Raw genomic sequence first — 16,011 nt, 5'->3', positions numbered from 1 at the left:
AAAGTTATGGGTAGATCATTTTTTCCTTAAATACTGATCTAATATTTGTGTTATTTCCGACCATTGCCAGTCTTTGTGCATCTCATAAAAAACCTAAGGGATGGTAGAACAAATGAAGTATATATGGATACTTCCTGCAAGGCAGCAACTTAGTAAGAACATTACTTTTAGCCTACAGTTCCCCCATGCAACTCCAGAGGGTAAATTACTCCAGAGGGTAAATTACTGAAAAGCTGAAGAAACTGTCAGAAGGCTTGTACTTGTGTGCATGCAGATGTGTAGATACAAATGTAAAATAAGTCTGCCAGAGAACTGTAAAGCAAACTAAAATTTCAAAACTAGAAAACTTTTTTTAAAAACAAGTATTCCCTTACAGGCATATCACAATACCCTAGATATACTTTAATCATTGCACAATAAAATTTTTGTTTCAACCACATTGTAATGTTTGGGGCTCTAAGTTTTCTTAGCAGTGTGGGTCATGCTGTTCAGATCACATATCTATGTTCCCACATTCAAAATGAGAACGTTACAAGGTTAGATGTATAACGTCGAATATATTTGATTTAAGCTATTAGGTGACTCAAAAAATGACATGTGACAGTAAGGATTACACTGTATTTCTGTACTTTGAAAGTATGTAAATTAGAAAGTGTGACCACACAATGTAATTATCTGTATTCTAATCAGAGATGCCTTTAAAAATATCAACATTTCTGACTGTATATATAAAAAATGCATATTGGCAGTTTCAGGCAACTAACATAATCATGTGTTGGATACCAAAATCAGACATCAGAATTCAGAGCTAAATCTGAAAGTATCTTATTAATTTTCCCTCAATCATTCGGTAATTTGACATCATTGCCAAGGTTATTAAAAACAAACAAAAAAACCCCACAGACTGTATTCATTCCAATAAAATTTTAGAAGAAGAAAGGAAGTGTTTGCCATAAATAACTGTATAAGGCATGAACAGGGCAGGCACTCTCTTCAGAACTCTCTACATTTTTTTCAGAGGTCGAATTTCTTAAATTCAGAGGCTTGCACCTTGTACCAGTCACATGAACAGATCTAGGTCCCTTGAGTTACAGGTTTTTGATACTTGATGAAGGGACAAGATACATAAGAAAAATATCAGGCTGGACAGTGAACTAGATTTCATATAACAGAAAAAGATAAGGAGAAAGTATGAAGTTGTGATTTTGGAAAGAAATGTTAGAGGACTGAACGTGCAACAGAAAACTAACAGTAGATTTTTGAAGACAAATATGAAAATAAACCACAGGAAGGAGGACTAGCCGATGGCACAGTCTGAGTGAAGCTGTTCTTGAAACTGCTACACAGATTGACTGAGTGAGTAGGTTTGAGTGAAGGAGTTGAAGTCAAGAGAACTCACTCCACTGGCATCAGCAGGCTCCATTCAGGCCACTATGGCAATCCTCATCCCTCTTCCTTTCATCCTGGCTGAGAATCCTCCTCATTTCACTGAACAGTACCATTTCCCATTTCTCTAAGAATCTGTGCCTGTATCCACCCCACACACACCCCCCTCCCCTCCCCCCCCCCCCCCCCCGAGTTTTATTTAACCAGTCACATCTACGCCTGCCTTAAAACAATAAAATGTATAGAGCCTCTGCACCCTTCTTGTAACTGGCAGGAGCAAAGCCCATCAAGTGTATTAGTGCTAATGGGAAGGCAGTGGATTGAGGAGAGGCTCAGGAACTCTGGGACCATTAGAGTAATTGCAAGCAGTGAAAATGCATGCACACACACAGCTAAAACATAAGGGAAACTATTTACTTTTGCTTATTTAAGCTGTGCACAGGGAGTACGCAGCTTTTTAATGCAAATTAGTTACAGCCCAAATACAGCGTAAGGCATGTTAAACATTGAAGCACAAGTCCAAATTTTATTATCTAGTGTTCAGACCTCATGGCTAGTCAGAATATATGCTAACAGAACATTTTCAAAAGCAAACTCTACCCTCATGGAGGCTGTCATTACTGGATTTAAGTATTTACTATACTTTGAACCAGCGCTTCAAGATTTTTTTTTTGGTGTACGTGTGACCATGTTGACAGGAGTTTCTATCAGTTCAGGGTACTAACTAGAGGGACTAAAACATTATCACACTATGGTGGTCAAATGTTTGAAAGCAAGAAATCTCCCATTGCTTCAATTTCCTTCAAATACTTAATATTTTCCTTTGGGGAAGTAACTTGTGTTTTATCATAATGATTTCTATTTGCTTCTGGAGCATGTGTCATGCTCTTCAATTATTTTCAGATGATTGTGTAATTATTAGTGAGAATGGGGTTTGGCTAGTCTTTATTCAGTTTGGGTTTTTTAATAAGAATTTCTGCTTACCTTCAGGTGAAGTACCTGGCTTTTGAGAAAACGCAGAGCTTATTTTACTCTTCTTACTGCTGTTGCTGTTGACAGACAAGGTGGACTGAATTTTTCTGTGCATTTTTTCTGAAACAGGAGCTGAAAGTTTTCTGTTGTCTGCAGGTGTGTGCTTGACCGCATTGTGAATTCCACTTCCATTACTCAGACCCACGTGGCCGTTTTGGATTTTGCCACTTTCTTCCTCACACCTTTCCAGTACTGAAGTATTTGGCTGAGGCAAACGTTGAGGTTGTGCTTAAAATGAAAGAAAGAAAGGGTTAATTTAAACTGGAAATTTATAACTGAACACCTTAGGCTACACTGGGAATGCAACTTTCGCTGCTTTTACTGATCAAAGATCAGGCTGAAAAGTTAACCTTTCCCCATCAAAACAAGAAAGCAAAAAACCTCTAGATTAAAAATAATTACTAGGTTTTCAAAAAACACCTCATGTCTGCATGAGGCCTAGATTCCCCATTCGGCACTGCATGGAAGGTTTGCAAGGCTCTGTGAATTGCACAGAGAGAATAAGGCAAGCAATTTGAAGGAGATAAAAATCAGAATAGGAGAAAAAGTGAGATAAACTTGGGTTAAGGGAGCCAGATGAAGAATGGGGGAAATGCGACAGAATGAGAGAAAAAGGTATGGGAGGGAAGATACAGACTGCAGCAACAGAAGTGAAGCTGCAGCTTGGCCAACCTGCCAGTCTTCAGAAAATAACCTGAGTGACATGTTAGGGCCCCCCCAACACCCAGCCACAACAGAGCAGTATATTAGAGAAGATTAGAAGCATCCAGGTAACTAACCAGACTTTGAAATTAAATTCATAAAGATTGGGGATTGCAGGGAAGAACAAAACTAATCAAAATCTGATTTTGTGGAGGAGGAGATCCAGTAACCAGAAGGAACATGTATTCACACACCACACAGCTGTGGCAAGCCAGAGTCCCCCCCTCCATATTCCTCAATTCAGAATCACAATTTTAAAAATGCCTGTAATGGGCCAGTTAGAGCTTTAATGGCAACAAACTGAAATGGTCAAAGGAAAAAAAATACAAAACCTGTCAAGGCAGGCATCTGCAGTGGCCTGGTTAAGACTCCAAGAGCATGTCTTATAAACATCCTAATGAGAGCGCATGAACTTGACCTCTCATAGTAGCTGAGCTACTATATTATAAAGGAGCATATTTTTAATAACATGGAAAATATATTGTCTATGTATTTAAAGTCTGTATCTAAAGAAAAGAAAAGCCGCAGGATTTTTTTTTCATGCAAAGCTTGCTAATAAAAAAGTGGTTTCCAATTAAATATTCTTATTTAGAAAAAAATGCAGACTTCGTTCAAAAACTAATTAAACTATACACATAGTAACACAACAAGATTTCATAATCAAAAAGTATCAGCCCAATCACTTCTCCTAATCAAAACAATACTGTACCATGCTTGGATACATGCAAAGAGGATTTCAGACAGTCCAATCTTCAAGTATTTATAAATCTAATAACAAGGAAAAAGCCCAGATTGCCATGAACACTCAGCTGAAGAGAGATTAGACAGTGCTAGCAGTAAAGAAAAACAGTGCTGCAGTTCATACTCTTTTCAGAGCATTCACATCCATTTTCAGGTGATTTCACAGTAAAGCTTTGTATGTAGATTACACTGTGTCCAAGATTACGATACCTATAGAAAATTATAGTTAGCTTCCCCTAAAAGAACAGTCTTCACTGATCACTCCAGGTACAAGTTACCAAACTTTTAGCGAAATACTACTGGGACACACCGACCAACATGGTCTCTAAAAACACTCTCGGTTCTGAATTTGCCTAACAAACCCTCAATGCTTCCCTTTTATCAAGGACACTGATACCATTCTCAAATCGCTTCCTCCAACCATCATAAACTTGTCCAGATTAAATTTCAGATAAATCTTAAACTCTAAGTCCTGGTCACATTCACAGGCAAAAAGAGATACTTTTCATAATATTTTAAGATAAACTGGTTCATTTTTTCTTGCCATTTGATTGTTTTAATCACAACAATTGAAGATACCTAGACTGCTGATATCTCTTATGAAGAGAGGCCGAGAGGCTTGGAGTTGTTCAGCCTGGAGAAGGCTAAGGGGAGACCTTATTGCGGCCTTCCAGTACCTTAACGGGGGCCTGCAAGAAAGCTGGAGAAGGATCTTTGACAAGGCCATGTACTGATAGGACAAAGGGTAATGGTTTTAAACTGAAAGAGGGTAGATTTAGATCAGATATTAGGAAGAAATTCTTTACTGTGAGGGTGGTGAGGCACTGGAACCGGTTTCCCAGAGAAGCTGTGGATGCCCCATCCCCAGAAGTGTTCAAGGCCAGGCTGGACGAGGCTTTGACCAGTGGAAGGTGTCCCTGCCCATGGCAGGGGGGTTGGAACTAGATGATCTTTAACAGGGGTCCTCCCAACCCAAACCATTCTGTGATCTATCTAGGTTAGAGTAACCCTGATTGAATCTACTTTACTAAGTGGTAATTTTGTGTTGCAGGAAAGAAAGGGGGGGCTGGGGGAATATTTATGCTTCAGTGTCTCCAAAAGTGTTGCAGGAGAGACAAAGATCATTGCCTTCCATTACCAGTAGTAGCCATGAACCACCAAGCACACAGAGCAGAAGCACAATGCTATCTGACACCTAAACAACTAACTGTTGCCCAAAAAGTTTTTCACTGCCAATGTTAAAAGTGCTTCTCCTTGCAATATTGCATTACTGTTTGCAAAACCTATAAACAGAAGCATAAGCAAGGCACTTTCCTCACTCTGGAATTCAATTTGTAGTATATATTCTGTTAACATTTCCAGACTTTCATAAAGGCCCCCAAATAAATTATTATGGAGTTTTCCTTTACATGAATCGGATTCACTAAAAGTACACTACCAGGAACCATTTGCATAGGTCATCTTTCTAGATACATGCAAAATTCATTTTTTTTACAAATGAAAAGGTATCCCTTCTATTTTAAAAACAGTCAATGTAGACCTAACCACAGTCAAGAATAAAATCTTTGGCAACATCAGAAATCAAAATTATACTCTCTAAAATTCAGTGTTCGTAGCCATAGTTCCCCATAGATTTATTTTCATTATCTCACTCAAAGGTAAATTGTAGTATTAAGGAACAGCCTTTTTCACATTCCATGTAACAATGTGTCCTCAAACTGTGCTGCCTATGATTCCCAACTGTGCCATGGTGCATTGCAATTAGAATTACCTAGAATTACTGGGGAGGGTTAACCTTCCTCAATAAACAAAAGCAATAAGACTACACAAAAAATTCTGTATGTCTGGATGCAAGTTTCTAAAACTGACAGTTATGACCTTTTCCAAGCCAGCTAAATTGGTGGTGGCAGCTTATAATTGTTTGTATTTTTTTAGTGCTTTGCTACCATACAATAACTTGACAAATTATCCAAAATTCAGTCTTTAAAATCAGGGCTATTTCTGTCAAACTGTGGGTGAATGGGAAGTCTTGGGGAATCTAAACAGTTACATGTTTTTACTTTTACTACGATTTTTGCTAAGGATTTTGGGAGGGTGGGTTTTTTTGTTTGTTTGTTTGTTTTTGTTTTGTTTTAATTTTCTATTAAATAATCCTGTTCCCAAAGTACTCTTACTTCAGTCTTTTAACATTAACATACAACTTTTTAGCTGACTGGCTTTACAGTATTCACATGTGATACGCAGGTCAAATCAAAATGGAATAAAACCCCAAATGGATTAGTTATCTCAATTTAAATTTATTTTAACTTTATTGATAATTTTGCACTAGGGAGACTTGAATCTTATGGTTAAAACACACTTGAAACCAATTAGGAACCATATGACCGCATTCTAGCATAAAGAACAAAAGCAATTGACAGTTCCAAGATTAAGCCACAACCACTCAGTTTAAAACAGAAATATTTTTACCTTATTTTTTAAAGGTTGTGTATATCTAAAAAAAAAAAAAAAAAAAAGGTGTAATATGGGGAACGACACAATGCTTCTTAAAACACAGTGATACCCAGGGACTCTCACTCTCTCTTTAATGATCCACTGCTCTCATTCAGCTGTCTTTCTTTTTTCAAATCTTTACATATGTGACAGCTCTCAAAAGTAGACCATAGACCATCTGGCATTTTCCGAGGTGTAACTTGTGCAAATTCAGCTCTACTGGGAACACAATGCTATCTTCTGCCTGCGTTATAAAAGATACAATAGAATGTAGAACTTATGAGTTGTTTTGAATTATTCATTTTTTGCCTGTATATTCAAGAAATTTTACAAACTCTGCATTTTGTACTACATAATCACATGCGTTAAAGGTACAAAGAAACTTTTTGACACCTCTTTTCTACAGAAAGATGGCATTTTGTTTGATATGTGAACATTCAGCGCCTGTTATATCATTCTAAACAGGCCATGTGCTGCTACAAAAGATCCCATTTTACACTCTATGTATGAGCAAAAATTTTATTCTTGATATTCAGTAACTAATGCAATACACATCAAAATTTCAAATATGAGTTGGATGAACATTCAGCATCTTCAAATCAGGATGGCACTGGTCACTTACTATATGTTAAAGATTTTTTTTTTTAAATCATTTCTTACACAACATAGAAAAATTGTCATTTCAAACATCCACAATGAATAGTTTCAAATGTCCTAAGAAATACTGTGCTTTTTAGGTTAATATGTTTTTAATCTTTGGCAAAACCAGTAGATTTAAGTCAGTATTTTATACAGTGCTAACACTAGTGGATTTTCAATAAGAATGATAAATATTGGATTAATGATTCAATAGACTGAATCTTTTTTGATAGAAAACTAGCAGATAATGTAGCTAGTAATAACTGTACATGAATCTGCTGCCTGTGGAAAAGCAATAAAAAGGCAATATATTGCTATAGCATATAATCTATTAGCATGTTTCACTGCTTCCTTGTCACTGGTTTCCTCGCAAAGTGGGCCTTATTACAATAACTTCTGCTGTTATTTAACTGACTTTACATAATGATTTAATTGTGAGGTTACTATCTGGTGAATAAATATTTGAGTACTAAACATTTACTATGGTTTTGATGGTTTTGAAGTAACTATGTACATTCTCATTCAGACTGTAAAATCCTTAGCACAGTTTAAATGAATATGCATGTATAAATGCAAGCTTACAACACATGTTTACACCTTGCAAAGTAACAGCTATTCTTAGGATAAAAATCCTGATGCATTGAACAGAAAAATGTATGTCAACACAGGGAAATTCTCAACCAAAAGAGGACAGTCTAAGCTATCATTAGGGAATTTGGAGAAAACACAAAAACAAACATACACGGAATACAGGCTCCTCAGAGTCAAAGTGAATCAAAAGAAAACATCAGGAGGGAGAGAAGAATTGAGACAGCTAATTAGTAGCCTAATCACATCAAAAGCGATTCCAAGGCAGCTGATACAGATGCCTGTGTAGTTTGGTAGGCTGGCCAATGCCACCAGTGGAAAAAATACTGTCCGGTTTACAGCCTGGGACCTCCAACTGCATACCCAGAGAGGCAAGAACGCTGTTTTCTTTGTTTATGACACAATAGCTTATGACATCAGATCAGGCCACAGAAGCAGTATTTTTGCAGGTGGACTAGGCATAAAATGCGTAACTCCTGGGTGTGGAAAAATGTAACCTTTGGTATTTTCAAACACTGAGAAAACACAAAGCATCACTTCGTTTGAAAACACCCTCAGCACTTCTCTGCCTCCCCAAAACACTTGCAGCCACAATAACAGTATGAGCTCTTTTTAGGAAATACAGAGGTCCTGCTTGGGTCCGTTAATGTAGAAAGCCAAGATCTACATGCTAATTTGAGCTGGGCAAATTGTCTGATCTCAGTGGTAGCTGCTCCTACTCCCTCTGCATGGATCACACGGAAGAGACCACATGCAAGGGAGGTAAGAGTCAGGCCTCTTTTTTATCAGTGCTTCTCCATAACACAGACCTAAGCTTGAGGGGTAAAATAAAGCAGATGACAGATAGTCATGGATTGCACAGTAAAACTAGGGGCTGCCTGGATTCTAGAGTAAAATTAAGGTGATTCCAAATTGCTTCTGGAAAAAGACATAAATTCGGAGATATAAAAGGCAACATTTCCAACTGACTAGCAAAAACTCCCACCTTTTCAAAAATATTACAAATTGTATGCATTCATACGCTCAATAAGCATAAAATTTCAGTGAAGCTGGGAGAATTCAAATATCTCAATCTCTATCCCTCCCCACTTTTCTAACTAAAATCCTGACTAGTCTCTACATGATCTTCAAACTACATCAATAGTTTGCCCTGCCTAGCTATCCAGAATATTAACATTCAGATTACAAGATGTACCTCTGAGTCAACCTGTGAAGTGGCTTTTGTCAGCAATTATTTTTGAATATTTACTAGGACATAAATAGCATATACTGCAGCTTCCATATCACAGAAGGCATACATTAACTAAATAACAAGGTACCATCAAGGTACAATCTATCTTTTAAAATCAATTTTTTACACTGAATTTTTTATACCATGCTGACTTTACAAGGAAAACAAAGTACCAACTAACAACATCAACCACCTTTTTAGAAATGCTTCTTGTAAGACATGAGGACATCTTCAAAATGAATACAATATATTATTATGAAACAGGATGTCCTTTGTAATGAAAATACTGTAGTAAAATTGCTGGTACGAGTTTTACAGGACCCACACTGAGAACACTTTGTTAAAATACATTTGAGAACACATCCAGGGAACACCAGGTATAACAGAAATGGGGCTGGCAGGGGACAAAGGGAAAAGACATTTTATCCCATCAGCTCTCAGTCGATGAAGGGCTGAGAGAACGGCAAATGCATGTATGTATGTGTGTTTATGGTTGAGAAGGCGACACAAGTGCATGAGAAGGTGCCACAAGTACTCTTACATCTGTGCAAAGACACCTGCAGTGCTTCCAAAGGAAGGCACTGCAGGACCTTACACACTGCTTGAAGGGTTGCATGAATTGTATAAAGATGTCTTTGACATAGCCAGAAAGAAGCAGTTACTACAGGTAAGCATAAAAAGGGTTGGTAGCCAGAGGTTTACAAAGTTGATAGGCATTCCCACTGAAAATGTAGAGTGAATTTCTCTATTTACAAATCCTCTTTCCTGATGTGTTTTTGCAATCAAGAAATGCCTAGTGCTTTTTTTTTAATGATAGCAACAGCAAATTTTTTATCACTGCTGAACTGAATAAATCCTTAACATTTTTAATTACCTATCTTTTAACAATTATCTAAAAATCCAAATACTCTTTTTTCTAATTACCATTAGATTATCAGGAAATTCTCCTTGTTTATCATACAGAAATCTTGCCATCATTAGCAATGTTTTTGTGAGACTGCAAATATTACCAGCTGTGCTAAACTTTGCACATGATCTGGAAAATCCTGCTAGATCACAATATAGTTAGAAATAAACACGATTCATATAATCCAATTATTGTTAAGCCACATCTAAATAAAGTGGAATACATTCTTACTGTAGCTTACAGTTTTTCACTTCTTAAGAACAAACAACAGTAACTTGCCATGACAAATCCAAGAAAAGAGCCTAACACAAAACAGGACATTATAGGTAACAGGCACCCAGACACCAGGTGAATAAATTTCTACATGAAGCTGTGCTCAAAAGTAAGACATTTTACTGCAAGCTTTCCGCTTGCAACATTTATCTATCCATTCTTCTCCTCACACATTCTGCTAGAGGACTGGAAAAGAATTTCAGTGATTTGCTCTTATATTTCACAGCATTACAACTACTTACAGCAGGAGTAATCAAAGCACAGACGTGTGCAATGGCAGGTTAACCCACTGTCACCATTCCAACGTTCCATGGGCATATTTATGGTGTTTTATACATTCATTAATTACTACTGAAGTTATTTTTTTTTATTTAGGGAGAAAAGCCTAGTTATTTTGTCCTATGTTTTCTACATAGGTAACTTATTAGAGTTAATAGAAGGCATCTTAATCTACTTGATTTTTTTTTTGTTGTTAAATCCTGCTTTATAATGCACAGTGGTTTGCAGAAATTGGATTTGAGAACAAAATAATAAACGCATTAAGAATCAGAGAATTAGGCTTTTTGTTAATTTCTAAAGTGCTGAAAGTGATCTATTTCTCCAACACAAATAATCAGTAATTTAATAAATGTGAAGACAGTCTCCTAAACTATAAAGGATACAAAGGGGTGCAAACCCAATATAATGCCATCTCACTGAGGAACAGAATGCTTTGCTTCTGGAGCTCTAATTATAAAAGTAAGGTTAATTAACCATCAGACGCAAAAAAAGGTAATCCAAGCTGTTGGCATGACAATTACAGCAGTTACACAATTAGTACATATTACAACATATGGTTATACCACTGCATAAAGACACACTGTTGTCCCATGGAATTCAAGACATTAAGTCAAATATTTGGAACAGCTTTGGTGCCCCTCACCATTGTGTTACTTGTTCCCAAATCAAATAATAAACATCAAAGAGAAGCTACAAACAACAGGATATCACTTGCTGGATATTGCCTCATAAGCGGCACAGCAGGATGTACCAGACAGAAGAGATAACCTCAGTGCCATTAACAGCCGTAACCTGGGCGAGTGCACAAACAGGTCCTCCTGGCTCCAGCATCGCCTGCTCCCTTCCTCAAAACCCCAGCGACCACTGACAAACTAGACACTGTAATTGCAGGAAAGAACGTGGGATGGTGAGGCAAATAGTTTCTCTGCCTAGCCCATTCACTATTCACCTCTTAGCAAGAAAATACTCAAAGGTTAAGTTTATTCTCCACTGACCATACACACACTGAGTTTTCAGATGATGAGATTACAGTGCTCAGTTAAATTGATGTAAATATGCATAAAACCTGGCTGTACTTGGTTTTAAAAAGAACATGAAGGCAAACGCCTGGAATAAGCAATTCCCTTCATGTTCACTGCTCCCTTGATTTCGAGCCCTCCACTCAGATAAGTGACAGAATTTCAGAAGACTTCAAAAAGTGCTCCACCTCAAGTGTGAACCTGACCACCTGCTCTCAAGTGCTCTATTGTCATCTCTATAACTCTAAGTAATACCCAATGCTACTATTAACAAAACTAAAAAGATGCAGAAATAGAAAATACGAGTAAAAACAGAACAACAGCCACAAAGAGAGGGTAATGTAAAAAGGTAGCAGGAAAACACAGAGTATCAGTACAAAAAGAGTAGTGCATACATTGATAACTGAGTTTCTGATCCTGCTGCTACACTTGTTTTCTCTCTGCTATTCTTTCCTGCAACCTAGAGCTGAGTATCAAGTACCAGAAAAAGGAAGAAAGAGAGAAAGCACAGCTGCAAGGTAAATGAAACAGGAGAAACAAATGGAAAGTAACCACAAGGAACAGGCTAAAACTTGGGATTTTACATTATTAAAACAATAGTACGGCAAAAACATCAAAAGAAAAAACAGCGGACAGCAGCCACCCAGAAGAAGACAGCACTGGAGGGGAAGGAGCCAGAAAGGGAAAAAATAACATAGTGAGCTGGGCCACTTCAGTCTGTGAGGGCAGAGAAGTGTAGGGAAGAAGAAACAAAACAACTCAGAAGTAGAACCCCACTAGAGCTAAAGTATTTGCTACAAATCTTATAAGCAAGAAAATAATGAAACGATAAATCATTAGCTGATAAGCAATGAAATAAAATGAAGATAAACACATTGTACTTATACAGCCATTTAGCACTAAAGCAACGGTTCTCTTCTGCTGGAGGGGGAGCAGAATGCTCCTGAGAGGCTCCTGGAGCCCAGACCAAAAAAAATGACATTCAGCAATAGGGGCACGATGGAAAATGGAAATTTTGTGTCAAAAAGCAGGCCAAGGACTTGAGGGCCACAACAATAACTCTTCATGACCCTGCTTTTTGTTACTACAGGCTGGATAATTAATGAAGTGACTGTCAGCAGGAGAAAAAAAGATGTGGAAATGTAGCAGGGAGTGCAGCAAAAGTCCATCTATTTCCCGATCCTGAAAAAGCAAAGTGTGAGGAGAAAGAGAAGCACCATGTATCTGCATGGCCAATACTAAACACACTGAGAAGGGTTAGTCTTTGTTACGGTTGTCCTTCAGCTACGGGAATTCCCTCATGACAAGCAGGGTCTAGAAGATGGGCACAGGACCCTCGTCACTGATCTACCTGGCTGCTATGCCCGTGGGCTGGATGAGTGGGGCTTCCCCATCCCAAAGCACTCCAGGGACCCCAGGTCACCAAAGGATTTTGAGTCCAGGCAGAGCTACCATAACCAAAGCTGGCTCTTGGGCTGCTTTATGCCACTAACACACCAGCCTGGCATCAGGACAAACAAGAAATGAGAGCTCTTTTTCCTTTTTTGACCTGTTTTGGTATGTCTTGAAAAGATATGGCAAAATCCCACCCAAAATGTTTTTTGTGCAAGCTGACAAATCAGATTCTTGAGAATATGCCTTGAAAAGTCTTATAAGAGTCCTCAAAAAACCTTCATTTTTTTTCCTTCCCTAGATTTAAAACTGCAAGCAACCATGGACTAAAGGCTGCATCTCTGCAACAGAGCTCGCTGCCCTTTCCCTTCCACACTCCACAGGCAGTTTAACTCTTGTTTTACACTACGCAAGTAGTTCCGTATGCTGAAGGGAAAGTAAATTATATTTCATGTTATATTTCAGAATGTAAAAACTTATGAACTAAGAGATTTGTGTGTTTAATTCAAAGCTTCATGTGCTTAATATGTAATCATTACCACCAATACTCAGCACAGAGGAAAATGTTTTTTTACTTACCTCTTATTTACTGTATTTACCAAAATTATCTAGGAAGTAATTTTTTTTGACTCAGCTGGACAAACCCACCCATCCTGGCCAAGCTTTCATACATGACCTCCATTACATGAATTCAATATGGAGAAAAAAAAAATAATGCTAAATGAGTTTTTGCCTGCTGCTCACGCACACATCCCTTAAAGCAGTGCAAAAGTCTGATCGCTGACTGTGCCTGGTGAAGACCAAACTTCCTGTAAAAATGATGCACTTAGTTTCCTGAAAGGAAGCAAAGCATAAACCGCTCAAACAATTCACAAGAAAGCTCTGATATCTGAGCCATGCAGTTACAAATCTGTCCTGCCAGAAAAATACAGTGCCACATCAGTGACCAACAGCTATAAGCACAGAAAATCAGAGAAACAAATGCTTTATCACAAAGAAGAAAGCACCAGATTATCTGAAGAAATGGCTAAATGGTCTTAATGGGATCAAATTACCTGTAAAACTTTTTTCTTTCATCCCACAACTGAATTAAATTCTGATTCTCCACCCTGTTCATGAAACAAGGTATAAAGCTCTATGAAATTATTGTGCCCAAATTATTTCAGTATAGCAGAGGCCAACAGCACCTGCAAGTCCTTATACTGCAGAACTGACTGAATAGCAGAAAACTGGGGTTTATCTTTACCGTACAGAAAAGGAGTATTCTTATTTCAACATGTTTAAAAGCATTCAGCATTACATATGGAATAATTTTCAATCTCTATCAAAATAAAAAAAAATTTCTTTCAATTTACAGAACTATGTATTTTGGCCCACTGAAGTCTATTTAGTTCACCTTCTGTTTAAAAATACTTCTAAGTAGCATTTAAATTTGGATGAGGCCCGTGCTTTGAATCAGCTCACCTTGCAACAGGGATCTGTTTTCTGAAAACCTTTTGTATTGTCTTATTTAGGACATATACTTCCCTTTATTTGCACTAACATACAATGCTTACTTATGTACTCTAATAACAATAACAGTCACTGTTTTTTTCACTGAACGCACACACAGCGGTGAAATCTGTGCTATGCCAACATTATTCACAATACTGAACAGTGTCCATTTTTACATTTAAAAATACTTTGTTACAAGATTTTGTAAACAACCTGAAGGATTTCTCCCAGAAGAAACAGCATTTTACATGAAAGCACTGGAATTTATAGTTACATTGTTATTTATTTTTTTTTTGTCCTTTTACAATCCAAGAGCTTCAGGAAGTCACAGCTGAGGCAGCAACCTCCTGTTACCCAGAAAGTACAGCGGCAACTCTTGTCTCATAGAAAAAAAGACAGCAACTACATCACACGCAAACAATGTTCCTCTGCGACTTACACAAACCTTCAGCCCCACAAAAACTTTTGTGTTGTTGTCAGTGACAGCAGCTTGACCAGGCTGGTGATGGGTAAGCCAAACTGCTGCCTCCATCCCTTTGTCCTGTGCAGCTGCTTCGCGCTTGGGAAACGTCTCGGCCTCAACTTCTTGCATTTCTTGGCCCCAAACAAAAAAAAAGCTCTCAGGAAACCATTCAAACAACTGCCAAAAGGACAGAACTGCACTTTTCTTGATACATCCTTATCCACTTTACTAAAGATCTTCCCATCCGCCATTTTATTTGCACCGCTGCCATAGCCCTGTCACTTGGAGTTAACTGCAGCACCCCTTCTTCACCGTTCCTTCCGCATAACTAGCTACATTTCATTGTGCCATATCGTTTTCTTTGGCTGCTGGAATTAACAACTCACAATGGGAACATCTCCCTACCACCTTATATTTAATTAGTGTTATGCTAATTGAGACAAAATTCCTTGTTTCTGTACAGTACAGTACTGCCAAGACAAACTACTCAAGAATCATCAATATTTTATTTGTAAACACATCCTTTTAATCGGCATTCTCAATTTTGAGTCTTAAACTTTCAGCTTTTGTCAGGAGCTACAGACTCAGACTAGGTAAATTTTTTTGTTTATTCTATGAAAATTTAAATCTTGCATAATCACATGACTCCAGAATCTCACATTTCCATAGTGTGTTTTAATATTGAACAGCTGTTTTTGTTTTTTTCCTGAATGCACTGTATTTTTTCATGTTTAATTTACTGTTAGTTCTCCAATAGTCAAAATACTCATTCTAAAAAGAAGGTTCATTGCTACCTAAAAAATAGCTTAAATGTTGGTGTTAAGATGCGAAGCTGAAGTGAACAGGCCTTTATACTGAAGCACTTCAAAGAAATCTTGTCAGCCTCTAAGCACAACATTCTAGTCATTGCTTACAGATATGTAATTGTAATAGAGAAAAAAAAGGGGAAATGGGCAAAAGGACTCTTCAAAAGAACAAACAACAAAAAGAGAAAAAGGAGGGACTAGAGAAAATTATGGAAACAAAGAAGTGGCTTAGAGACAGTAACTACAATGGGGATGTGTCAGTGTTTTCGCTCTCTTCTTGCTTTATAAAGTAAATACGGTAAAAAGGATGCAGAACAATTATGAAGAAAGAACAAACCTTCAGCACTTTTCCAACTTTGACTCCACCATGATACCCATGACTTCTCTTTCTACCATATCATCAACGCATATCCTTTATTTTCTTCCAAAACCACCAAAATTTCTAAAGGATTCTCTTTTTTTAATGATTAAAACTCTGAAGTTTGATTCCATTATAGTCATTGTGAAATGGATTTCTATCTCTGAGTTTAAGTTTTGAGGGTAAAGTGGATTATTCTACAGGAACC

The 16,011-nt window shown here is 37.5% G+C and overlaps 1 protein-coding gene across 8 annotated transcripts in view; it reads right to left on the bottom strand.

The window, feature by feature from the left end:
• The window catches only part of MDFIC (MyoD family inhibitor domain containing), a 53,662-nt gene that overhangs the window by 13,905 nt on the left and 23,746 nt on the right, over positions 1 to 16,011 (bottom strand). For all 8 annotated transcript variants that reach the window (XM_040596762.1, XM_040596755.1, XM_040596761.1 and 5 more), the window contains one exon: positions 2,371 to 2,646. In XM_040596762.1, the coding sequence (XP_040452696.1) occupies positions 2,371 to 2,646 (276 nt within the window). The remainder of the gene's footprint in view (positions 1 to 2,370; positions 2,647 to 16,011) is intronic.

Source organism: Falco naumanni, chromosome 5, assembly GCF_017639655.2.
Source record: "Falco naumanni isolate bFalNau1 chromosome 5, bFalNau1.pat, whole genome shotgun sequence".
Lineage (NCBI taxonomy): Eukaryota > Metazoa > Chordata > Aves > Falconiformes > Falconidae > Falco > Falco naumanni.
The sequence above is the reverse complement of the archived record's forward strand: the minus strand, read 5'-3'. Positions and strand labels throughout refer to the sequence as shown.